The sequence below is a fragment of the Dipteris shenzhenensis genome, chromosome 10, assembly GCF_047967505.1.
Source record: "Dipteris shenzhenensis isolate YYH24624 ecotype China chromosome 10, Dip_SZ_1.0, whole genome shotgun sequence".
Taxonomy (NCBI): domain Eukaryota; kingdom Viridiplantae; phylum Streptophyta; class Polypodiopsida; order Gleicheniales; family Dipteridaceae; genus Dipteris; species Dipteris shenzhenensis.
In genome coordinates, this window is record NC_141605.1 from 19,767,097 (window position 1) to 19,794,297 (window position 27,201).

A 27,201-nucleotide genomic window follows, 5' to 3' on the forward strand; every position below is an offset into this window, starting at 1 on the left:
CCTGTTTGGTTTGCAACCCCCCTTTAGTCGTCCTTCCCGACTTCATTCTTGCTCCTCTTGCCCTTGTTCCCTCTCGACTTCCTGTTTGTTTAGTGCCTGTGAGCCCACTCGTTTGCAGGCAGCTTGTGGTAGATGTGGGTGCCTGGAGGGTCTTTTTCTTCTCCCCTCTTCTGACTTCCTTCCCCATCTTGCCTTCGTTCGTGCCAATACTCACATGGATTTTGGAGAATGTCTTATGTATGGAATCTTCTCTACATGCTATGTTGTGTATGACATGTAGCATTGATTGATGAAAATTCCCAAGAAGGCACCAGTTTTTGTCTTCGATAGCGTGTCTTGTATGTGTCTCCTGTTGAGTATAGCAAGTTATCTATATGTTATGTTGTCCATGGCAACTTTTAAATAAGAACTCACCTATCTATGGCCACACCTAAATTTAGGAACATAGAAAACTTTTGAATAAGAACTCACCTATCTATGGCCACACCTAAATTTAGAAATCAGTCTAGGTCTATGAATAATAAGGATTTCAACCATGTTTCTTGGTTTTACATGTCCCAATGCTAGCATCACTTTGCAACCCATAATGTAAAATAAAGTCCCACAACTCTCAGATAGGGTAACAGCCGGGTGCATAGAGGGTCTCACTCCCGCTCAAGATGAGGTTCGAGATTCAGGGTGCAAGGTGACCATGGTCACAGTTGAATGGTATGAGCGTGAGTCTAATAGCGACACACACACACACATTTTTGGGGGGAAATCTAGATAATTATATCAACAGAAGTTGTCTCCAAGAAGGAGACCAATTACATCTTTAGAACACTTGCATATATGCCAGGTATTGAGAGTAATCCAATTGGCCTGCATGCAGACAGTCATAAAAGGACTGCTTGAGGGACACACACATACACATACACATATATACATATGTGTTTAAACATATGGTTGTAATGAGCACAAATCAAGAATCTGACTCTAGTTCAATGAAGAGTCTAGGATCCCAAAGAGGATGTTGCAATAATAATTTTTTGCACTGTACATGTTGCACCATGCTACATGTCGCTCTAGGGCTTCTACTAATTGAGTTTATAGATTCCTACAAAACCGATGTTGCAATAATGATTTTTTGCACCATACATGTTGCACCATGCTACATGTTGCTCTAGGACTTAATGTATCTCTAGGAACAACCTGGAGTTTAGACTAGAGGTAGTGTTGGATGAGGTTTAGAGGGCTTCTCTTGGAAAAAAAGGGCTGATCTAGGAAAAGAATAGATATTCTCAAAATTTTGGGCTATTTAACCCTTGTATTTAGGATTACATGCCAAACATAACTAGGCCATGCTCTGATATGTGATGCAAGTAGCTCAGTGCCAATGGGTTTTCACAATGGAGAAAAGATGTTTGGGTGGTGAGCTGCTAGTCTCATTTGAGAATGTATGTCTGGGAGTGAGCTGCTAGTCCCCTTTGTTATGTTTCTTGACAACGTATATCCTTTGTTTGTGGACATCTTACTTTAAAGTTTCCACGTTGTGCTTTCTTCTCCTATGTAGGTTATGATGTGGAGTGGTCAGATTCATACTCAAGGTGATTAGCTCCCCTATGGGATTGAGTAGTTCCATTGCTTGAACCATGAGCATTGTGGGATGAGATTTCAATTGCCACCCCTACCTTTTCCTACATGAGAGCATTTGAAGATTTTGACAAGTTTGCATTGCTTGTTCATTTCCATGATTTCCCTCCATGCGTTGCATAAATTATTCTTCTCGATAAAAAGGCAAGCATCTCTTGCATTGTAAGCATCTTGACATGAGATGCCATGTTGAACTTGGAGATGAATTGTATGATGGTATCAAAGCTTAACGTGATTGGCATAAGATCCTTGTCTTATGTTTTCTCGCTGATGACTGCCAATTTCTTTGAGATCTGTGATGAGTGGAGAGTAAATTTCCCCTCTCTCCTTCTCAAGAGTGAAGTTGTCTTTTGAGTTACAAGATTTTATAAGCATTCTTCTCCTCAAAATGTCATATAATATCTTCTAAGATTGTGTAAAGATCTCATAATATTATAAACAAGAACAATGTGATGATTGCATTGAGAATGGACAGTCTTCCACTCTTTGACTCTCCGAGATCATAGTTACCAAGGAACGGGAACGTTCCGGGAATTCGGATGGCGGAGAATGGGAACTTTTTGGGACATGGGAATGGGAATGGGAAAGCCACGCCATACGACATGTCATCATATGACATAAAACTATGCTAGAAATGAAAGAAAATACATTTTACAGCTTTGAACTTCCCATTTCAAATCTAAAATACCCATTCGGAATCTTAAGAGAGCTTTTTTGTTTTTAGCGGAATGTTCTGGGGCCGTTTCCATTCCCCTTGCTTCCTGGTGAACTGCGTTCCGGATGATGGAACGCCGTTTCCTGGTAACTATGCTTGGGATCGGTGAGAGTATACCTACAATAGTTTTCTACAAGCATTTGCTGATGAATCAGTCTTGTATACTGGATAGTTTTGAAACTTCTCTTCCATGTAAGGCATTGTGATTATCTGAAGTCATGCTTGAAAACAAGTGCTCTCTCATCCTGCTATTGCTATAAAAGATAGAAAATAGCAGTAGGGCTCGCTGAAATCACATATAACACTTGCCAGAAACTGTAAATTAACCTTGAAATACAAAAATCCTTTGCTGAACCTTTGAAATGTAAGAATACACAAAATACAAAAGCCTTTGGTTTGCTACCACAAAAGGTCTGCAGATGGGCATTTAGAGCAAGAAGGCCAATTTGCTGTCAAAACTATTACCACTACCTTTTCATTTGCCATGAAGAACCCGCTATTTTTACTAATTCCAGTCTTCCATAGTGTGAGAACAATGTCTTTGCATGATTTGTTCAAGTGGTAAATCTGTTTTGCTTCTTTCAATTAGGCACTACTGCTGTACGGACTGCACAGACTGTATGGATGCCTACATGGACAATTATGGCACTAGAGGACCAGAGCAGCAAGGGGGTGGATTCCCTGCACATGGGTGGTCATTGAACATGGGTGGATCTAGAGGTCATTGAAAATAATGCCTACATTGCACTTGTGTCCTGCCAACGTTTAAGAGGATCGAGGACCAAGGGTGGGCAAGCAGCAAAAAGTGTAGGCTGCTTGCGACTGTGTACACGGAATCCATCCCCTTGGATGTTTCCAAGGATTCTTAACATGGTCATTGCACAATCACAATGGAAGAATGGGAGTATGCTAGGGGATGCATGAGCAAGGTCGGTATATAGAATGTTATGCATAAGCTAGGAGCTTTCAATAATTTAGATTGCTTATTTAATTGATTTTTTCTTGGTGTAGTGCACTATGTTCAATGCTATATGGTGTGAGGGCAAACATTTTCGAACACAACGGATTGATGATAAGAGAAACACACAAGATTGCGGCGTCATTGCTAGCTTTGAGGGAGCGAATGGAGCCATGGATGATTATTGTGGCATAATGCAAGATATTATTAAGCTTGACTTTCGACGCTTCTTTGTGTATGTTTTGGATGTAAAGTGGTTTAAGGATGTGGTGGAAAGAGGCCCTAATGCAACAATCTTGGCAATGTGCATATAGTTGCTAGTGGTACATGAACACTTTGGTTGGTAGGAATAAAGAACCACAAGACAGCACAAGTGCGATGTAGGCATTATGTTCAATGACCTCTAGGTCCACTTATGTGTATAGGATGTTGAGTGCTGCACGTGTCCATCGTGCTCCTCATGAGGGTATGGGGAGGAGTATGAGAGTATGGAGTCTTTCGCAAGGTTTTTGTAATTTGTTTTAATGTCTTCCTTTAGTTGCGTTGACCTTCATGGTTAAGTTGTGCAAGCAAAGGAAGGTTTTTTTTTTTTTGGGTGCCTTGGCGTGGGAACGAGGCATGGGCAATGTCATGGAGCTCATCCAAGCCACATTTGGTGACGTTGATGTCACAAATATGTATTTTTACTGAAAACATGTTCTACTGCCTTGTCATTTGGTGTTCCCCAGCCAAAAGTGCTCCTTTTCCCCCCTGGCACTTGTACTCTCTCTTCTAAGTCATGAAGGTAGAGATTCCTACAGCACAATTTGGTGTCTCTGGCATTCTTCCCTGTTAAAGCACAATAATGCACACCTTTTAACTCACTTGCAACCCTTACCGCATTGCACTTGAGTTTGGTGTGTCTTAAAACGTGGTTTCCACAGTATTCTGTAAGTCATATAGTTTGGACGAAACAATTCTGTTTTGAATAACTCATATTTGCTTAAAAGCTAATGGCTTCTAAAATTATCGAGCTGGGACTGTAATGCATTATCGTCTTTTTAAGTATTCATTTAAATCCGACTCTAATTCATTCTCATTGTTTAAAGCAGCCATTTAGATCACATTGGAGCTCTTCCATACTTCACAGAAGTATGTGGCTATGAAGGGCCCATATATATGACTGTAAGGTTCTCTACTTCAACTTCATGCAGTTCTAGTCAGCAGCTGAGTTACTGATGTATATTTTGGCAAATTGAAAATTATGCTTGCGGTTTATATGAAGGCGTCGCTGTGCATGCATAATTCAAATGCAAACCTTTATTTGTCGATTTTGTGCTTACGAAAAATTTTCTGATGTCAGTACCCTACAAAGGCTTTGGCTCCGTTGATGCTTGAGGACTATCGCAAGGTCATGGTAGAGAGAAGGGGAGAGCAGGAGCAGTTTAGCGTGCAACAGATTCATGAGTGCATGAAAAAAGGTAAAAAATGCATGACTTTTCAGCTGTACCTTTTACTTCTCACTGATTTGCATCCCCTTCTGGCTTCAAGTTGACTCTTGACATGGTTGTATGTAAAGCTGAGCTTTTTGTATAGGTGATCACTGTATGTGAAAAGAATGGCAATGTTAAAAAAATCTAGTTACTAGACTCTGTTGGAAAGTGGAATTATTAAATGTGGCTTGTTTTGCTATTCTCGAATTTGTCAACATAAATGATGTAGGCCCGCTCATAAATTTTGCCAAATGGAACATGATTACTTTCTGGCAGCCCCAGAAATCTCGGGAGCATGTGTTCTTATGACCCTCATGATGACAGATGTATATTTTGTTTTCTACCACAATGTGCACACTAGATTCTTCAGAGTCCAAGGAGCTAGGATCGGTATGGAGGATGTCACTAAAGGGTGATGGTTCTGTCTCGCATGTCTTAGAACAGAGAAGATCTAATCACAAGGCTCCACCTTCTAAAGTTTAGATTGTCCGGCTGTAGATCCCTAAGGCACCTTCCCAAGTGATAGCGATTGGACGTTGAGAAGCCACATCAATCAATTGACTGAAGTTTCTAGGTTGGGTCCAAGCCCAAAGACAATGCTTTAAACTAGTAAGTGAACCTTGACAAACCACGATCTGTACCTCCTCTTTAACTATGCACCCTTTAGCAGAAACTGAACAGAAAGAGAGAGGTACACACACCACAAGAACCAAACTGCAAGATGGAGAGAGAGAGAGAGAGAGAGAGTGCAAGGGATTTCAGGGAAGAGCCCTCAACTGCTGGGCAAAATCTCCAAAACAAGAGATGATAAAACAATGGAAGGGGGGGCATATATATAGCCTCATGCCGCTCCAGTTGGTCTGCTGTAGTGGCCGACCAGCCTGGTAACCCGACTAGGCAGGTCAAGTCTCCTGCCCAAAGGGTGGACATCCAAGGGCTGCCATCGTGGCACACTAGCTCTTTAATAGTAATTTTCCAAGTCAACCAATTACTATAGCTCAACTTGTATCAGCATATGCTACTGTTTGAGAATCTGGCCACAAAGGGCCTGACAGTGCCGAATCAGGCCGTACAGATCCGCACAGGTTTGCTCACCTATTGGCAGATGCACAATGCCCTGGCGAAACCTCGGATAGGCAGATCTGCCCTAGAGGTGGTTGGGTCCACCACATGGCTCTGGCAGACACACATGCTTAGGCATGCATCCCACCACCCTCCTCCACTATCCTCACATGGGGGGGCACACTCACAACAAAGGACCTCACTCCTACTGCAGACATTATATATCAGGAGACGCTCAACTCTAACACCCCTCACTCTAACATTATATATAGCATCATGTCCTGGAAGCTGGGTGTGCCGTTCGAACATCTGTAGGAATCCATCGCATGAACACCATCGCTGAAGACCGCCTTAGGTACTGTCGGAAGAAGCCCTCTCTTGGCACGGACCTCTCAGCACGATCATTAGAAACCTGTATTGCTGCTCCCAAGCTAAAGGTGCAAGGCGACTCCTTTGGTCTGGTAACAATCCAACTGATACTACCATAGTTGCAAGATCTCCTTTCCTGCATGGTCACTGCATCACTGAGCTACACAGCCCCCTCTGAAGCCCCCTCTCAGGTCCAAACTGGTAGATTGACACCAGATCGATGAACCACTGTGCTCTAGAGCCAACGGGCATCCAAGTGCTCACTTGAATCTAACTGCGGTGTCTAGAGTCCTGCACTGGGGAATGAGTGCAACTGCTAGCTCCTTGCTCCCCCCCCCCCTGCTTCAGCTTCTCGCCTCCCCGGTCTTCGTCTCAGCTCCCTGCCCTTAGCTTGCCCTTGCCACCTTTTCTCTGTCTTTGCCTTGCCTTGTGTCTTCTGGTTTGCCATTGCCAGCTTCTCACGTGGAGCCGCTGCTCTAGTTTGCTTCATTGGAGCAGCCCATGGAGCAACGATAGGCACCTTATTGCGCCTTATGTTCAGGCAGCTAATGGTCGTGGAGCAGCTCGGGTCGAGCCATTGATAGGCGCCCCTTGGTGTGCAGCTGCTCTTCAAGCAAGCTGCAAGCTCTTCGAAGACTTGCCAGCCCAGACTTGCCAGCCCGTGTTGGTGACCCTGGCACCCGTGGGCTGATCGCGTGACCTTTGAGGCTGCTCCGCCCTCTTCCAAAGGTTCTTGGAGGGAGCTCTTGGGCTTTTCTAGCTCGGTTTCAGCCCAAGAGCTCTTGAACAGTTTGTGTTGCTTCTTGGAGCTTCTTGCCTTGCTCTTGCGTCGCTGGAAGCTTTCTCTTTATTCAAGCTTCTGTGGAGCAGCTAGTGGATTTTTTGGTGGCAGTCGGCAGCCTCTTGTGCCTTGCATTGCAGCCTCGTACCTTTTCTTGGAGACTGGAGCTGTTTATAGCTGGTGTGGAAGTAGTCTCAGCTTCTTGGTGTGGTTCTTTTTGGTGGTGTAGCGGATCCTTTTAGCCTTTTGCCAGCTCCCAAGTCCAAGAGCTTTTCCTCTTGCCTTACTTTGAGGTTGATCTTCTTTTGGGGAGGCTATTTTCCCTCCTTTTTCCACTTCCTCTCCCGTTCCTTCCCCTTCTTTTTCGTTTTCTTCCACTCCCTCCCCTTTTTTGGCAGCAGACATTTCTTTGCTTGGTTTGGAGAAATAATTTTTTGTTGGTGGCCCTTTGTTTGGCTAGAGGGGCTCTATGGCAGCACCCTCGAATCCCTTATTTGTTAAGATTCTTCTCTCTCCAGTTGACAAGCAATAGGTGAAGCAAGCAGTGCAGTCACCCGAGGACAAGACAATAGTGGGAAGAATAGTTGGCATCACGCCCACGTGGAGACAAATGAGGGATTGGATTCAGGTGAGCTTGGCACTAGATGGGGACCACATACATGGGGTCACTATCTATGGGAGAGGCGTGTTCCTCCTCTAGTAAAGCTCCCCCGCTACCACATTGGAATTTGTGGAGTAGAGCCCCATTTGGCACCCACTTGGTCTACCTTTATCCCATGGTACCACAGATTCACGGTGGAGGACATGGACTTCGACACACCACGTCCCTCGCTTCCCGGTGATGCTTCAATTCCTGGGGCTCCTGTAGGAGTATAGACCCATGAGGGGCGAACGCTTCGACATAGGCTAGAGGTATCTCGGTTACCAGCACATGTAGGCAGATGGACCACCTAGCTAGGGATTGCACTAGAGGAAAGAGTCGGGCTCCTCTCCCTCCCTTGCAGGATGGATAGAGGTAGTAGAGGGAGTGCCAGGTGGATAGGGCCCATCGGCTTCATAGGCTGCAACAGTAGGAGTACCAGATTCCCTTTTGAGGAAAAATAGAATGAGGTGGAAAAAAGGAAAAAGAAACCAAGCAAGTGGGTCGTTACTTGCCGAAGATAGCTGGGCCAATCGTAGGCAGCCTCCCAGTCCTAGGAGGGTATGTCACGGGTCCCCCTTGCAAGTTGCCCATTGCCTTCGAGGGCGCGTTCGCCGCTCCTCCAGCAGCCCCTCTAGAGTAGGGGATCCGAGCACCCAGGTTTCCCTGTAGCAACATGAGGTTACAGTTGTTGTGGAGGATTCAGAGGCTGTAGCTCCTCTCGTCCGACCTTCCACCATTGTAGAGGAGGTGGCCCAGAGCTCCCAGCCACCCGCACAGCAGCCAGCCTTCTCTTCGCTGTCTGCTGACAAACACTCCTTTCACCCTCCGCACTGTAATGAAGGGGGAACAAGGGCCAATTTAGAGGCCCTTTAGAGGCCTTTCAGGTGGAAAATGTGGACAATATAAGTCCCCATCCACCCCCCTATTGTACAACTTTTGATGTGACATCTAATCCTATCTACTTCCCCTCCTCCTTCGTGTAACCTATGCTCACTCACTCTCTCTTTTCTCCCTACTCTCTTTCTCTCTCTCTCCCCCTTCTGCTATTCTATCCCCTTTCCTCTAAATCTGCCCCTACCCCCTTTTCTACATTGGTATCAGAGCCCTTTCTCGGGCATGTTTCACAAATGCCTATAGATTGTTCCTTTCACTGCTGCCTCTCAAGCTCCATTCGCACCTACCTATAGCAGATTAATAGACAACGCAAGGCAGTGCCATTTGCAAGAGAAAATTTTGAACGATGCTCCATCGTTAATGACACCCAAAACTTCAGTGTTGCTGCTGCCAATCCATTGCAATTTGCATCCAGCTAACAAACAGAGCTCCATCTTATCAGGGTCGGCTAGGTGGAACGGAATCAAGCTATCAGCGTCTGGCACACACGCGAATCATCCACTCTTGATTCTAAAGAAACTGCAAACGCAAATAGCTTGTGCCAGACGACAATTGACGACTAATTGGCAAACCAGCTTGCTCGTCCTAGCTGCTTGCCGTGAGCCAGATGTGCTTGATCGACGTGAGCCAGACGTGCTTGATCGACGCCATGTCAGCAATCCATGCCCTCATCTGCTCCTACGCACACACACCGGTTGCCATGCCCACGCCCTGAGGCAGTCTAGTCCGTCGTCGCAGTTAGCCTCGACCCCGTCTCATTCTCCACCCAATAGGTCTCATGCTCTGCTCATCATCGCGATCACATTGCCCTACCCCGTCGCCACGACCACCCACGTTGACACCATGACGCCGCCATCCATCGTCTGAGACTAAGGTCTAAGGGTAGTTTGATTCGGGTTAGTCGAGTAGGTCAAGTTAGGTTAATAGGTTAGCTGGTTAGGTTAGGTTAGGTTAGTTAGGTGGGTTGGTTTGTGCTTAAGGTTAGGTTTACATCTAGTTAGGTTTGTAGGTCTAGTTAGGTGGCCAGGTTTAGTTAGTGGATTAGGTGAGCGTGAGTTAGTCTTAGTGGTCTTAGGTTAGGGCTGTCACAATTGTCCTAGGTGACTTAGGATCCCTCCCAAATTTATTTATTATTTTTAAAAAAGGGGAAAAAAAGTCCATTTTTCAGCCTCTTTTAGGGGCCCTTCACAGCCCCGTTTGGAGCCATTTCGGCTCCATTTTGCAGCCTCTTCATCGATTGTCATCTCGAGCTTCGCCATCGTCCTTTTAGAGGTTCTGCACACTCTATCAAGTGCTTATTACAGCTGGGGTTTTGCTGTCTCCTTCTCTGAGTCCACTTCCTCTCCTTGCCTGCATTAGCTCTTCTCTCTCCCGAACAACCACCATGCCACCCAAGCGTGCCCCTCGGGATACATTGCATGATAGTGATGAGGCTGCTCAGCATGAGCAAATGCCTTCCACGGTGGGTGCATCCACTCGTGGTACAGAGATCCTTACAACTCAGCCTCTCTCACCTGCATCTTGAGAAGCGTAGGCATCGCAAACACGGTTTTTGGATACCCTTGCTTCTATGCTCCAGGGTGCTTTCTATCAAATGGGACAAGAGTTCAGCCAGCAGCTTACCACGGCCATGGTTATGAAGGATACGGCTCTTGCCCAGATGGGGCAACAGCTCGAGCAGCAAATTGGCCAGGCTATGCAGGATAAGGGCAAGCAGCCCGCACCCCAGCAAAGGGACCACTTGGATAGTCAGGAAGTTTTTTGTGCTCCACACAAGGGTTTTATGGCAGATGCCCGCCGTGCCTATGAGCATCAGTCTTCTCACTTAGACAAAACCTTCACCAGTTGTATGTTTTCTCTTATCTCTTCTATTCAGACATTTGGTTGCTCTGTTGCTCTCTCTTGTTTTCTCACATTTGGTATCAGAGCCTGCCTATGCTCTCGGACCTTGAGCCCATCTTCAAGCTCGTCTCTCTGCTCCCGGACCTAGAGTCCATCGTCAAGCTCGCCTCAACCTCGCCATTCCGTACATTGCTTCCCACCCGTACAGCACCTGTACAGTCCATGCCGTAGCATGTATATACATTTTCGTACAGATTTCTATACCTGCAAGCGTGCAGCGCTATATATTGTACGGTACATTTTCATACACCCTGTTGCCCCGTTCGTACATACTTGTCCCCAAGTCGCGGCACACCTTGTCATCTCTGCACACCATGTCGTACACCAGCCTGTACTCCATGTTGTACACTCTGCTGTACATAGTGCCAGTCTGTTGTTCGTCCTCCGTGCAGCTGTTTTGCACGTGTGTTGCCAGCTGGACCTGTTGTCTGTACAGTGCACCACCCCCGTACCAGTGTACCCGTCCGTACACCATACGGTGCTGCTGCTAGGTGGCCTATGCTGTAAGAAATCCTAGATTTACTATATTTAGAAATGTGCTAAGGAATAGAAAGGAGACTGAAATAGCAGAGAACAAGGAATATTTGTATTGCTTGAGTGTCTGTAGTATCTGTAGTGTCTCATCCATACACTTGGGCCTCTCTTATATAGAGAGTGAAGAGTCACACATGAAAAGGTGTGTACTCCAAAGTGTATGTGTGTGAAGAGGTGTGTACCCCTCGTGAAGGGTGTGACCCTTGATGAGAGGGTACATTACAATAGGAGTGTCTCTTCAATAGAATGTCTCTTGTGAAGGGTTGTGCCTTATAGGAAGTGTCTCGTCGAAAGGGCATACCCTTCCACAAGTGTTCGTTTATCAAACCATACATAAGTCTAGATATAGAGAAAGGAATACGTCACAGATCGTGACTCCCCCTCCCACTCAAAATAAGATCCTGGTGGAGATAATGAACTGATGTAAAAAATATCACGGTAAATTCTGAAAATACTGCTGTAAAATGTCAGGGTACTGCTGTAAGTCTTCATCAGATTGCCAAGTGGTGTCGGAGTCGTCCAGATGTCGCCAAAGAACAAGGAATTCCGTGATAAGTCGATGTCGAGTCTGTCGTTGTCGATGGTCTAGAATACGCTCAGGAATAAGGGGAACATAATCGTCTTCGATTTCTGGGACATAATCACTTGCAGGAGGAACTGCTTCATCGCCTGGAATGTACGTCTTTAGCCAAGAAATATGAAATGTCGGATGGATTTTACCCCATGATGGTGGTAATTCCAATTTGTAACTTAAAGGTAAATTTTTCTTGATGATCCGGAAAGGTCCATAGTATCTTGGTTGCAATTTAGGAAACACAGACTTAACCGTCTTATAGCGATGTGGGGCTAGAAATAATAGCACCATGTCACCAGTGTCAAATTCCAGGTGACGTCTATGTTTGTTGGCAAACCGTTGATACCGCTCTTGCGCTTTTCGCATATGATCCCTGACTTGAAGTAGAATGTCTTGCATTTCTTGAACCAGTTGATCAGCTAGGGCCACTCGATGTTGAAGTACAAAATTCGTTGGTACAATCGGAGTGTGTCCATAAGCTGCTTGAAATGGAGTCATGCTGATGGCACTATGGAAAGAGTTATTGTAAGCAAACTCAAGGAGTGGTAGATACTCTTCCCAAGCTGCTAGGCGTGATTGAATATAATGTCGAAGCATTTCTTCCAGAACTTGGTTGACTCTTTCAGTCTGGCCATCTGATTCTGGGTGGTAGGCTGAACTGAACAGTAGAGTTGTACCCAAAGATTTGAACAGTGAAATCCAAAAGTGACTGGTAAACTTAGGATCTTTGTCGGATATGATATTCTTGGGCAATCCATGGTGTCGGAAGATGTGTTGTATGAAGAGTTTGGCTATGTCTGGAGCTTGTGCACTGCTGTTGCAAGCAACAAAGTGTGCCATTTTGGACAATCGATCAACAATTACCATAATCTGAGTGCTACCTCTGGAGGATCGTGGTAATGTTGTAATGGAATCCATGGAAATACTTTCCCAGCTTTCAGTTGGAACTGGAAGAGGCTGAAGAAGTTGCTGGAAGTCGTCGGCTTGCTTTCATTTGTTGACAAGATAAGCAAGATGTAACCATTTTGATGACGTCGCTTTTCATCTGACGCCAGTAGTATGTTGCACTGAGTAACCTATAAGTCTTGTTGATGCCTGGATGGGCAGCATAAGGAACTACATGATGCTCTTTTAACAAAAGATGTCGAACATCCTTGTCATGTGGTACACAGACGCGATCTTGATAATACAGAAGGTCGTCCGTATAAGAAAAGGATGAGAAAATCTTCTGTTCGGAAGTCGAAGGTTGATCTTTTGAAAGAACTTGTACTGCTGTGCCGAAGTCTTTATCATTGAAATACTTCCCTTTAAATGAATTCGGAACATCCACAAATAATGTCGAGATTACCATAGCTGATGCTAGAGTTAACCTGCTGAGAGCATCTGCAACTACATTGCGTAGTCCTGGAATGTACTCAATGGTCATGTGAAAGTTGGCCAGAAACTCAACCCAGCGTGCTTGTCGAGCGTTCATGACTAGCTGAGTAAAGATATACTTTAGAGAGTGATGGTCTGTCTTGACCACCGAGTCGGCTCCCATGAGATAATGTTTCCAAGAGCGATAAGCATGTACAACGGCAAGAAACTCCTTATCATAAACCGGGTATCGGGTTTGGATATCGGAATGTTTATGGCTGTCAAAAGCAATAACTCTGCCTTTTTGCATCAAGACTGCTCCTGTAGCGATGTCGAAAGTGTCAGTCATGACCTCAAATAGAAGGTTTGGGTCAGCAATAGCCATAACTGGTGTGGTAGTGAGTGCTTGCTTGAGTTGTTGGAAACTATACTCTGTTTCGGGAAGCCATTGAAAAATTGCTGTGCTTTTCAATAATTCGGACATAGGAGCTGCGATTTCAGAAAACTGATAGACCTTTGTATGGTAGAAGTTTGCCAATCCGAGAAAAGAGCGGACAGCATGAACATTCTTAGGAGTAGGCCAGTTTCGGATTACCTCGACCTTCTTGGGATGCCTTGAGCTGAAATAACATGTCCCAAATATTCGAGTTGGGTCTTGAAGAACTCACTCTTCTCAATGTTGATGTAGAGAGAATTTGCGCGGAGAACTTCAAAAACTTGGTGAAGATGTTGTTTGTGCTCATGTAGGGATTTGCTGAAAACGAGGATGCCATTGAGGTAAACGATGACGAACTTATCGATGAAAGACCTGAAGATGTCGTTCATTAGTGTCATGAATGTGGCCGGGGCATTGTTTAACCCAAAAGGCATGGCCAAACATTCATAGTGTCCATACTCTGTTCGAAAAGCTGTCTTGTACTCATCGCCTTCTCGTATGCGAATTTGATGATAACCTGAATGAAGATCAATCTTTGAGAATTGTTTTGCGTGTAGAAGTTGATCGAAGAGGTTATCGATGCAAGGCAATGGATACTTGTTTTTGATAGTGAGCTTGTTGAGGGCTCGGTAGTCGATGCAAAGGCGCATTGACTTATTCTTTTTTTCCACAAGTAGTATAGGAGATCCGAAAGGGCTGCGACTGGGCCGAATGTGACCTTTGTCGAGTAGTTCGGTCACCTGTCTTTGGATTTATTCATTTTGAGTGTAAGAAACCCGATAAGGAGGTTTCGACGGTGGATCACTATCGGGAATAAGTTCGTTTGGGTGATCCACTGGTCGTTGAGGTGGTAACTGCTTTGGCAGTTCCTTTGGAAAAATATCTAGGTAGGGCTGGAAAAAAGGTTGGTTAAGGTATTCAGGAGGATCCTTTGTTGGTGTCTCCTCTACTGCTGTAACCAACAGAAGTGAAGTCTTCACTTGACGTTTACGAACCCACTTCTTTACTTGTAGGATAGAGGCAACTGGGATTGAAGGAGAGTCCCTAGAACCAGTTAGCTCAATAAGTTTTCCTTGGTGGACAAACTGGATAGTATGGCTGCGAAAAGTGATTGATTGATCATAGTCGTAGAGCCACTGTTGTCCGAGTATGACATCGTACCGAGAAAGAGGCATGATGTCGAAGTTCAACTTGTCCGTATAATGTTGGATGTGAAAAGACAAGTTTTTGATCCTGGTGTTGCATAAGAAGGTAGTTCCATTTGCGAGTGTAATCTAATAGTCCATGGGACTAGGACTGGTGGTCAACCGAAGATTGTCAACCATAGAACTAGCTAGGAAGTTATGAGAGCAGCCACTGTCGATGAGGATAGTGATTATTGTTCCACGAATCGATCCTTGAACACAAAATACTTGAGTGGCCAGGGAAGATTCGGGGTTGCTAGCAAGGCTCATGTGGATGGTATTTGCCATTCGAACAGCTTTGCCTTTCTTGTCTTGTGCTGGGGTAGCATATTCTGTTTGGGAAGTGCTAGGTTCCATATTGGAATTTTGCTTTGGTCGCTTGGGACAATCGAACCATCTATGGTCGCCTATACAGATGGTACAAAGTCCTTTTGTACTGGAGTTGTTCTTCTTGTCAGTGGCCGCACCTTTATGTTGGGGATGACGGTGATGACTTTGTGAAGAAGAAGAGACGCGATCCTTGGAGGAGTGCTTCTGTTGGAATCTAGCATACGATTTCTGAGACTTGTGGGGATCTTGAGACTGTCACTGACCTTGATAATCCGAGTTTTTTCTAAACCCGGGGTTATCTTGAGGGGAGCACCTTTGGCCATAGTAGAGTTATGTACTCTATTAGCACTCTGCTTCCCTGTGTTTTGGAAATCTGTAATGGGCTCTGCGTAAGCAATAGCGCGAGCTGTGGTGGTGATGTTTGCTTTAAGGACATCAATGCATAACGAGGGATTTAGGCCTGAGATGAAAGCATGAAGGCGATCATCCTCAATGTGGTGAACTGAGAGATGTAGGAAGACAGGGAGCCTGTTTGCTCCAACTGTCGGAGTTTTGAACGTGCTTGGAAGTCCGCATTGGCAGGTATGAACTGCTTAAGGAGCACGTGTTCAAAACGTTCCCAAGTTAACACACTTTTTTCGTCCTTTAAGCGTGGTTGCCACCATAGGAAAGCTGTATCCTTAAGGAGGGAGGCTACCAAGGCAATCTTTTTGCCTTCAGTGAGCTCAACAGTATCAAAGTACATGCGCAGTTTTGCGAGCCATTGGTCAATTGCTCGGCGATTTCATTGACCAGTGTAGGCTTCCGGAAGTTTAATGTTAAGTCTTTTAGTTTTGGAAGCTTGGAGTAAATGGTAGAGGGCACGAAGTTCAGTGTTTTCTATCTTTGGTGGTAATGAGTTCACATAGTCGTCTGGTTGCGTCACGTCATCCTCTGTGTGTGTGGTACTGCAAGAATCTTGGAGTTGTTGGACTTTCTGGACCAAATCGGAGATGTTGTCCTAAAGCTGGGAAATTTGGAGTTGAAGTAGTGCTTCGCCTTGTAAGTTGACTTTAGGGGTCTTTTTTGGACTTGAGTCGCTTATCTCTGGAGAGGTTGCACGCGAGCGTTGCGACATTTCGGAGATCCTGTGAGAAAAGCACGAACCTGTGCTCTAGTTTGTACCATTCCTGGAAGATGATTCGGGCTGCTCCCTGAGGTTGCTCATGTTGGAGGAGGCAGGAGAAGCAGGATGGAACCAGCCGTGGAAATCTAGTAAAGGAGGTCCTGTCTGAGGTAACACTGGTGATGCCGAAATGGGTGTTACTGCTCTTGAGAGTACAGGGGTAGGTTGCAGAGTCCACGGATCTGAGAAGGGATAAGGAGCTGCTGTCGGAAGTGGAGGATATCCAGGAGAAGGAGTGCCTTCAAAGTGTAAATACTGTCTTGGGGAAGGTACAACCTGTGCAGGAGGATATCTGGTAGCTGAAGGAGGTGGAGAGTACCGTGGAGATGTTGAAGTTGAGGGGTAAAAATCTCTCCAAAGATGGACATCAAACTCGTGAGGAATATCGGGAACTGGGTATCTACGTGTCTCGTGGAACACAACCTGGATTGTGTTGAGGAAGTACTGTAACTGAGGTGCCTCACGTAGAAGGTATAGGATGTGGTCCAAGTCACTGGAAGGGCATGTGACACAGAAGACCCATGATGCAAAAGCTCCGAAATGGGCTGGTTGTGCAATCTGAACACGATATTGTGTGATAGATGATGCCTGAGGTGTCCTTGAAGGGACGGGTGAATTACTAGGGGTTTCCATGCTTTAAGGAGGAGGCTTTCATTTGCTGTAATTTGATAATGAGCGTCAAATAACAATATGAAAGAGAATCCTTATAAATAGAATGGAAAGAATCCACCTGGCATAGATTAGATCTGCCAATTAGTTGCGTAGAATGGCTTGAAAATCTCTGTCCGGAGGTCCATGTTGCTGTATTTTCAAGTCCACGTAGATGTGTGAACAAGCAAAAAGTTCGTGGTGAGACTTTCGAGGCAGAAGGGACGTTGGTAGAGGCGTTTTGCACATCGCATGAGATCTGGCACACTTTTCCTGCATGGAAGTTGGTAGCCTGGCGAAGATGGACTGCGCTGAAACCTGTAAGGTACTTGATGAGGACTGAGCCTGGCTAGACAGAAAGGGAGGGCTGCCAAAAGTCGCTGTTCACAGGCTATGCACAGCAGGGACCAGGCTGATTTAATTCGCTGGCAGAGACTGCTTGCATCTGGTGCTGCTTGAGGGAAGTGCCTTGCTTGCTTCCAGGGCTGATTTGCGGCAGCGTGGGCTGATGATTTGGCGCTGGAAAGACTGGCTGGAAACCAGGGCAGCAAATCGGCTGATGGAGAGCTGCGTATGGCGTGGAAGAGAGGCGAACCTGCGTGACGAATTTTCGTACGGGCGTCAAATGAGAATCGTCATTTTTGTTTGGTTGCCTAGGTTGGGTGGTTGCCAAAAATTAAAACGTGGGTTGCCTTGTACCTAGGGTAGTCTAGGGTTAGGCCTTGGGTGTACGGCTGGTTCCCCTTTTTAGGCCCTCTAGGTACCCTTTTATAAGGTGCTTGGTGCCAAAAGGTGTGCCTATTCTAAGGGGTGTGACCCTTGGAATAGGTGTACCTTTTCATCAAGGGGTGTGACCCTGTTTTCAAAAGGGGTGTCCCCACATGAAAAGACGTGTCCTTTTTTCCACGATGGGGTGTGTCCCTTGGATGAGGAGTCAAAACTCTTCATCAAAAGGTGTGTCTGATGGTGGAAAAGGTGCGTCCCTTGGTTTTGGGACAGCCCAAGCACATGAAAAAGACACGATTTTTGTCGTGTCCATTCACATCATCTCGTCATGTGGGGGAGATGGAGAGGCCATTTATGACTTTAGGTGGGGTTGGCGCTACATATTTTTACGCTCATTCTCTCCATCTCTTCCATGCACAATGTGCACGGATATCCTTCTAGCGGAAAAAGATGTATCAGATAGGCGCTAGAAGGTGGGGGGCATTTCCTACAGGCAGGAGCGAAATTTGCTCTGATACCACTGTAAGAAATCCTAGATTTACTATATTTAGAAATGTGCTAAGGAACAGAAAGGAGACTGAAATAGCCGAGAACAAGGAATATTTGTAGTGCTTGAGGGTCTGTAGTATCCGTAGTGTCTCATCCATACAATTGGGTCTCTCTTATATAGAGAGTGAAGAGTCACACATGAAAACGTGTGTACTCCAAAGTGTATGTGCGTGAAGAGGTGTGTACCCCTTGTGAAAGGTGTGACCCTTGATGAGAGGGTACATTACAATAGGAGTGTCTCTTCAATAGAATGTCTCTTGTGAAGGATTGTGCCTTATAGGAAGTGTCCTGTCGAAAGGGCATACCCTTCCACAAGTGTCCATTCATCAAACCATCCATAAGTCTAGATCTAGAGAAAGGAATACGTCATAGATTGTGACATATGCAGGTTATTTTTTGCAGATTTTCTAGCAAGAAATTGCTACAGAATTTGGGGCCTTTTATATTCGTGGGAAAATTTTGCAGTTAGCTTACAGGGTCTCTTTGCAGGTGGGCAGATTTGGTCACAGTTTGTGAATTGGGCATTTTGTCAAATTTGGGGCTTTCATGGATTTGCCCCAATTTCAGCTCAATTTCTCCACAAAATTTGGGGCTTTTGTTTTTGCATTGCAGTTGTCTACAATTTTGGGGCTTTCAGCTATTATACTCTCTTTTAGATGCAATTTCCATGAAGAAATTGGGGCTTTTGGCATTCGGATGCAATTTGGCAGTGTACTAGCAGTTTGGGACTGTTGCAGGCAGTTTTGGACTCAGTTTGAGTGACATTGTAGACATGTGTCATCTTTGCAGTGTTATTTTGGCAGTTTTTTGGGCACATGTGTCATCTTTGGATGTGTCATTTTGGTGCATTTTGAGCCTTTGATTGGCTTTGACAGTAAGCTGTCATTGTTGACAGATTTTTTGGTAATTTGGGTTGTGCATATGAAATCCCAAGAAGGGATATTATTTTCATTGTTGCTGCATTTTGTTTTTCTTTGGCAGTTATGACCGAGAACAATCCCAATGAAGTGTTTGGAGTCCTCACACAGGAGGATAAGTTGGATGGTACCAACTACTCCTTATGGAGTTTTAGGGTTCACAATATCTTAGTTGGCAAACACTTACGGGATTATGTCAAATGGAGATGAGACACGGCTAGAGAATGTGGTTGCACCTTCCACTCCTCCTCAACAAGGTGGAGAAAGGGATAGAGGACAAACTCAGCATGCATGTCAAGTGCTAGGTGCAGCAGCTGCTGCAGTGGTGGCTTCCACATAGGAACATAAAAGGCGGGATTCTCGTGATGCACAAGCACTTTCAGCTATCTCCCTTTATGTCAAAATGTTTATTATTTTGCACATTCGGTTGTGCAAGACCTCAAAGGCAGCTTGGGATATTTTGGAGAGTATGTTTTCAGCCCGCAATGATACCAGGGTCTCTTTCCTGAAGAGAGAGTTGACTTATACTCAAATAGATGAGGGTGACTCTATGTCTGAGCACCTCACTAAACTTCAGGATTTGAGAGAGCAATTGTTTAATATTGATGAGATCATTCCAGATGCAAAGATGGTCACTACCACTTTGAATTCTCTTCCTGAGTCTTATCTTGGTTTTCACACCTCATTGAACTTGCCTTTGAGGGGGGGTGGCAAGCCTCTCACCTTTCATGAGTTGATAGAGCTTTTGTTGCAGGAAGAACAAACCAGGAAGAACATGGTTTCACGAGCTGGTGAGCATTCCATGCTTTCGAAATTCAAGCCCAAAGAGAAGGGGCAGGATAAGCAGCATGCAAATCAGCCTTCGCATTAGCATAAAGCTGATTTTGGACAGTCTTCTCACAAGGCTAAGAATGATGCAGAGAAGCCCAAAAGAAAGGGTGTTTGTCATTATTGCAAGAAGCTGGGTCGCTACCTAGGAGAATGCAAGAAAAGAATTGCCAAGGAAAAGAAAAAGGATTCAAGTATGGCTGTCACAGATTCAGCTCCTCATGCACATGATGGTTGTGATGCTTCAGCCAACTTAGTGGAATTAGAGTATGCCTTTTTCACTTGCAGTCTTGATTTTCAAGTGGTTGCTCCAGATATTACAGCCACATCTGAGGATGACTCTTATTCTTTTCTGACTTGTAGTTATGATCCTTCTAAGGATTCATGTGCTTTCAATGTCAATGAGACATTGAATAATTGGTACTTTGATATTGGTGCCACCAAACATCACTCTTCCAGAAAATGTTTGTTTGATTCTCTGCATCCATTACCCGTTGGAAAAAGGGTGTCTTGTGCATAAATCTGCGATGCTTGCTAACCATTCAGAAAACATATATTCTGCATCAGTATGCTTATCTTTAAATTAAAGCTCATTTTTGGAAATCCACACAAACCGCAATGCATGTGCTCGCACGCGTGCCCATTGTGTGTGTTTGACTTTAGATGCATCCCTCAGGAGATTTGCTTTCCAATTGACTGGCTCTCCTAATTGTATCTGCACTTTCTTCTAGACCTTCCTAGTTGACGGGCATGCTACGAATAGGTGAAAGACATCCTCTTGAGTTCCCGGACACCATCAGCATTTTCCATCCCCTTTTTGAATTTTAACCCCCCTTGCATTTGTTCAAACAGCCTTCAACATTACAAGCCAGAGCAAGGTTGACAACTTTTCTGGAATAGCTTTAGCCTAGATATGTCGAAATCTCCGTTTCCAGCAAAGTGTAGAGTCGGAGGTATTCCATCGGGAATTGAGGACAGGGATCATGTCTTCAATAGAGTCATAAGGAGTCGGAACGCGTAGCAAATGAGAGGATAGTATCCAACTGAACTCTAGGGCGTAGTTGAGCACGGTGCTGCCCTTCCACTGTGTGTCGCCTTCCCAGAGAGCTGTTCTAGCAGCGACAAACGTCGCATCATGATCAGTAAGTCTGAATTCTCTCCTAATTTCCAGCAGCGTCTTCCATTTGAATTGGTCCCTGTGCCACAGCTGCCCCCAAGCTTGGAGGCCCTTGCTGAAAGGAAGCAGGCTTTATTAAAGTCTGTATTGCTAAGTAGAGCATTCCTGTGAATCGTTGACGCCCAAATGGAGTTTAGCCTCATAAAAGCGCCTATTCCGAAGAAACGCAGTTGAGTTTTGATAGATTCAAGTGCTCTCCATAGGGATTTCCATAGATCACTTCCCTTTGTTATGCAGGGTTCCTGACAGAAGATTTCAGACAGTATTGGGTAACTCTTCCACCTCTTAGCTTTGACAAGCCGAATAAGCTTGCAGTTACGAGCTAGGAGTATAGCCCATTCGAGTTCAGGGTTTATAAGGACTTTGAGAATCCAAGAAGCAGCTAGCTTCGCTGCCGCCTGTTTGATGTCAACTACTCCCAAATCTCCTTCACCCTTGGGGCAAGTGCATAAACTCCATTTGACTTTGGCTATTCTGTTAAAACCTCCCCATCGGAAGGCTCTGCATTTGGAAATGAGCTTATCTAAACCCGCCTAACTAGATGCCAACAAGGCAATGGTTGAGCACCATTCTCCTCCCTGCCAGGTTTGATTGGAAGCCTTTCCACTTCTCTAGCTGTGTGTTGAATCTGCTAAGAACCCAATCCCATCAATCCTTCATAGATACCTCGAAGCCTGTAGGTATGCCAAGCAGTCTGAACACAGTGCCTTTTTGGATTGGTTGACAGCCAAGGAAATCTACCTCACTTTGGGGCTTTTCATTGAGAATGCAATACCTCGTTTTGCTATGATTAATGAGTGAGCTTGATGCAAGACAGTAGGTTTCAATACATTCCATGACTTCTTGCACCTCGCGGGCGGAATTTCTAGGCATAAGATTGGTGTTGTCTGCAAATTGTTGCATAATCAACTGCTTCCCCGTAGGCAACTCTATTCCCTTTACTGTTCTCTCAGAGGTTTTTTCATTGAGCAGCCAGCCCAACGTGTCTGTAGCTATAGCATAAAGGAGAGGAGCAATGGGGCAGCCTTGCCTATTGGATCTTTTCAATTGGAAAGGAGAAGACATCTAACCATTAACACATACCTTGATTGAGGCATCGGTGATCTAGGAGAGAGGTCGCCTACTAAACTAGATAAAGCTGTCTTTGCGTAGGTTGATGAAGATCTTCTTGACAAATCTATCGAATGGCTTAAATCGCATGCCCTGGTCAGATATCTGCATGGACCATGTCCTCCAGCCGCTTTCCTTGAGAGCAGGTTTAGAACCAGCTGGAGTAGGAGGGGTAATATTGTCACCAATGTCCGTTTCCTCCGTCGAGCTTACTTTATCTTTCTCTTTGAGAAAGTTGAACATGCTGCGAGAGTGCTTCCTCATGGTCTCTGGACAGTCTGCAACCAACCACTTTATATGGATAGGTGGTCTCCCGACTCCAGCCTCGATAACCCATGCTCAACTATTCTTCTGGTCTGGCTAGAGCTCCCTGATTTTCCCTTCTCGCTGTGTAACCAAGCAGCTTCAACTTAAGGGAGGTAGTCAGTGTAGAAAGGGAGCAATTCATCCGAGAGGTAACCCCCAAGTTTGTGTTCAATTAGATTTAGCTGAGGAGTTGCCAAACACAATTGTGATCCTTAATCGGAGGGGAGGAGTAATCAGAGAGCAAAAGGTTTTGTAAAAGAACCTACCCAATTCATGTTTTTTGTGTGGGCTATCGGACCACATAGTCAAGAGCTGTCCTTTCAAGTGTAAGAAGCCCAGAAGTGTTGACAGCAGCGATGATTGAGTATTTTGGCAAAAAAGAGGAGCCGGAGAATGTGTACCTGCAGGTGGCAAACTTGAAGCAATCAGAAGGTAAGGCGTTAGCAGAAACAGTTCCAGAACCCAGCCTCCAACTCATTTCCAAATTGGAACAGGGAGTTGAATGGGCCAAAGACTTCGAGGATGAGGTCATTAAGAGTGATGACATGCTGACAAAGGATCTTGATGATTCGGAAGAAGATCTCCCTCTTCCCCCGCAACCATGTAAAGACGTAGTAGTTAAAGGTAAACCAACAACGACCGCTCACAGTAAGAGGAGACTGTTTACAACGAGAGGCCCGTCTACGCATGCAAGTAGCCCAAACCCTAGGGTTAAAAAGGGGTAGAAGGAGCATGATAAGTAAGCCTATTTCTTTCCTATCCATGAACGTCCGTGGTCTCACCGACCTTAACAGGGCAGGTATATTGGCCACTTGGTTGAGAGACAATGCTCTCTCTCCAACCTTTTTATTATTGCAAGAAGTTAAAACGACAGGTAAAGCTCTTGACGCTCGACTCAAGAGTGTTGATAAAAGAAGGACTCGGTTCACCACCTCCCATGAGGAAGGTAGAGGTGGATGTGCAATTGGAGTGTTGTCACATTATTCCAAAAGTGTCTTAGATGTTTTTGTGGACAGTAAGAACGGATGGATTCTTGTGAAATGCCTTCTCAAGGGAATTAGGTTCTCGTTAGTGTCAGTTTATGCACCTACTAGCTGTCGTGAGAGGTGTACTACGTGGTAGTCCCTATCCAATCTAGGGGACAAAGTTGTGTTGATAGGTGACTTTAACATGGTTGAATGAAGTGCTGACAGATGGCTAGGTAAAGGGAACACCTTGAGAGGATCTGAGCTCCAGGCCTGGAGAACCCTCAAAGATTCTCTTCATTTGGTGGAACCGATCGGTTCAAGGAGACTTCACTTGGTCCAACAGTTAGATTGGGGAGACAAGGAGAGAGGCACGGCTAGACAAAGACTCTCTCTCTCAAGCTCTTCTCCAAGACACTTCTAGTTTAAAAAGTACAGTCTATTCCACTTTTGCAATCTCGGATCACAAACCGCTTTTTATTTAGTGTGACTTTGGATCAGGTTCAAGATCCTCATCCTGGTTTAAGGCTGACCCCAACCTCTTTCAGCTAGGTATTGTTCAAGCCAAAGTGAAGGAGCTGTGGACTGCTCCCAGACTCAGAGATGAGTCAACGGCTGAGTTTTGGTTGCGGAATGTCCTTAAAATGCAGGAAGTTCTCAAATAGGCCAGAAAGTTCAGAGAGAATGTCCGACGGCAGAGGATTGATGACGTCCATAAGAGGTTCGATGCTCTTGAAGCCCAGGCGCGTAACGGAGATACCCAAGCGCAGAGCGATCTTTGCCATGTTAAGAGCGAGCTAGCCAGATTAGAAAGCATAAGGTTTTCATTAGCCAGACTATATATCAGAAGATGGTGGGCAAGTAAGCTTGACAACCCCACCAAAGAAACCTTTAAAATTATTTGCACTAAGAGAGCTCTGGAAGAAATCTCACTCCTTGAAGACAGTGCTAACAGTTGGCTGCAATCTGACACCGAGAACAGAGAGTACATCTGTGGGCACTTTCAAAACTTGTTGTCAAGAACTATGCATCCAGATGACAGCGTGACGCTTGCAAGACACAGATACCAATTAGCAAGACAGAGTGTAGTCACAGGTCTTGATCACCAGAGCTTGGAAACCCCTCTTACTCTTAGTGAGCTCAAGGAAGCAATGCTGGTCATGAAAGATGGCAAGATCCTGGGGGAAGACAGTCTTCTGGTTGAGTTTTACAAATTCTTTTGGGATTGGATAGTAGGCCCCAGACCCCTAGAGGTATGGCAGGAAAGTATCTCCAACTTTTGTCTTCCTGATCACCTGAATGGTGGAATAATTAAGCTTATTCCCAAAGAAGAACGAAAAGATCTAATTAAAAACTGGAGACCTGTGACAATGCTTAACTGTAGTTACAAAATCTTTGCCAAGGCTTTAGCACTAAGAATTCAATAGAAGATGGACAAATGGTTTTTGCAGGGAACAGAAGGGATTTATAAAAGGGAGACATCTCCTGGAGGCTATTGTGAATATCTGGGAAGGTTGTGAACATGCTAGAGAATCGAGTCAAGGTATTTGCTTCATCAAAATAGATTTTGATAAAGCGTATGATAGATTGGATTGGGATTTTCTAATGCAATCCATGAAAGACATGGTTATGGGCCCAAATTTCCTCTCCGCAGTCAGACTTCTGCATCTGCTTTGTGGAAGTTCGTGATGGACGACTGGTCTTCCTCTTTGGTCGACTTCGTAGTTGAGGCGTGGGACCCGTTTCTCGTTTCCTGTACGCCAGCTTGTCCGGGAGCTACCAAAATGTTTTTTCCTTCTCTGAAAGGGATTGAGAAGAAGCCCCCTTTGCTCTGTTAGAGAGCCCCCGCGTACGAGGAGTTGGGTTTTGAAGTTTGTGCAGGGTGGCCAAGAGCCGTTGCTCCGGTGTTGAGAGAACTACGACCTGAGGACTTTCCAAGTTTGCTTCCTCCGCGGCCCGTGATGGCAAAGGTGTTTCTTCGCTCACTGGCTCCTCTTTGGGTTCCTTCTTGAGAACTAGGAGGGGAAGTCCAAGCTGCTTTGCTTCCATCTCTGACATCCGTCTGAGTTTGCGAAGGAGAGTTGTCGACTAGCGGAGGGAAGGCAGTGAGATCCGTGAAGTCGGGGTCGAAGTATTCTCATCCGAAAGAAGGTCAAAGGGGTGCAACCACTGTCACATCGTGCATGCAGAATGAGGGAAGGCAGTGAGATCCGTGAAGTCGGGGTCGAAGTATTCTCATCCGAAAGAAGGTCAAAGGGGTGCAACCACTGTCACATCGTGCATGCAGAATGAGGGACTGTCTAAGAGTGTCGTATGTGGCAAAGTGAGAGATGACTGAGACAAGAATGTCGCGGGAAGGGAGCCGTATTCAGGTTTGAGTGGAAGGATAGGGAGCCTAGATTGCAAGGGATGTAGGTCTCCATGGCCGTCTCCATCACCATCCTCCATCTTCAAGGAGCTCATACTTCCAATTGCATCGTTGTTCGAAAATTAGAGCTCATTCATAGTGATGTCTGTGGTCCCATGAAGACTCCTGCACTCGGTGGTTATCTCTATTATGTCACATTTATTGATGACTACTCAAACTACACTTGGGTATATGGTTTAAAGAAAAAATCAGATGTGTTTAAGCATTTTCAACACTTTGTAGCAAAGGTTGAGAATGAAACGGGCCTCACAGTTCAAATTCTATGCACAGATAGAGGGGGGGAGTGTATCTCTCATGAATTTGAGGCTTCTTTGAAAGAGAAAGGCATCACACATCAGCTTACAGTGAGGCTTACCCATCAACAAAATGGCAAAGCTGAGCGGAAGAATAGAACTCTTATGGAGATGGATAGATGCATGCTCACAAGCAAAAAGTTGCCTCACATGTTTTGGCTTGAGGGTCTCATGTGTCCCAGCTATGTTTTAAATTGGGCTCCCACTAAGGTTTTGAAAAGAAAGACTCCTTATGAAGTTTGGCATGGGAGAAAGCGTCAGTGGAACATTTTTCGTGTCTTTGGATGTGTTGCATATGCCCATGTGCCTATTGAGTTTCGACATAAGCAGTCAGATAAGACACTTGAATGCATATTTGTTGGTTATCGTCTCTACAATCCTACTTCATGCAAGATTTTTGTCAGCAGAGATGTAATTTTTTCCGATATTCAGCACATACACAAGCTGAATTTAATGTGCCAGCTTCTTCTACATCAGATGATGTTTTTGAGGGGTTGATACCCATTGCTTTGGGTTCCGCATCTGACATCCCTGCTAAAAATCAGAATTCACAACAAGCCTGCCCTGATTCAACCACCGGCTGATTTAGTTCCTCCACAGGCAGTGGAAGATGCTGTTATGCATGAGATTATAGAAATATATGCAGCCGAATTTGTTTCCAATTGACTGCTCCAAATTCTTAGGGAGAGTAAGCTTGATGCTCCTTTGCTTGGCAGAACTCGTATGTAGCAAGGCGCGAACGAGGTGCTCTTCAGTTGAATCAGCTTATGCACGTACTCTTCTTGATGAGGAAGAGCCTGATACTTTTGAAGAAAAGCTAAGAACAATGCGCATTGGTTGAATGCCATGCAAGATGAGTTGCAGTCCATTGAGAAAAAACAGGCCTGGAATCTTGTGGATTTGCCACCATGAAAGAATGCCATAGGTACCAGATGGGTTTTCAAAGTAAAAAGAAATTCAGATGGGTCCATTGATAGGTACAAAGCACGGCTGGTTGCAAAAGGCTATGCTCAGAAGAAGGGCATTGATTATGGGGAGACATTTGCTCCTACTTCCAGGATGACCACTATCATATCAATTATTGCTATGGCTGCACATTTTGATTGGAATGTTCATCAGTTGGATATAAAAATTTCTTTTCTTAATGGAGGCTTGTTGGAAGAGGTTTATGTCAAACAACCTCCTGGCTTTGAAATCTCAGGTAATGCACATAAAGTTTGCAAGCTGAATAAAGCTTTGTATGGGAT

At 45.0% G+C, this 27,201-nt stretch overlaps 1 protein-coding gene across 3 annotated transcripts in view; it reads left to right on the top strand.

The window, feature by feature from the left end:
* The window catches only part of CPSF73-II (cleavage and polyadenylation specificity factor 73 kDa subunit-II), a 157,058-nt gene that overhangs the window by 52,153 nt on the left and 77,704 nt on the right, over positions 1-27,201 (top strand). For all 3 annotated transcript variants that reach the window (XM_087380741.1, XM_087380740.1, XM_087380742.1), the window contains 2 exons: positions 4,397-4,469; positions 4,648-4,765. In XM_087380741.1, coding sequence (XP_087236867.1) covers positions 4,397-4,469; positions 4,648-4,765 — 191 coding nt within the window. The remainder of the gene's footprint in view (positions 1-4,396; positions 4,470-4,647; positions 4,766-27,201) is intronic.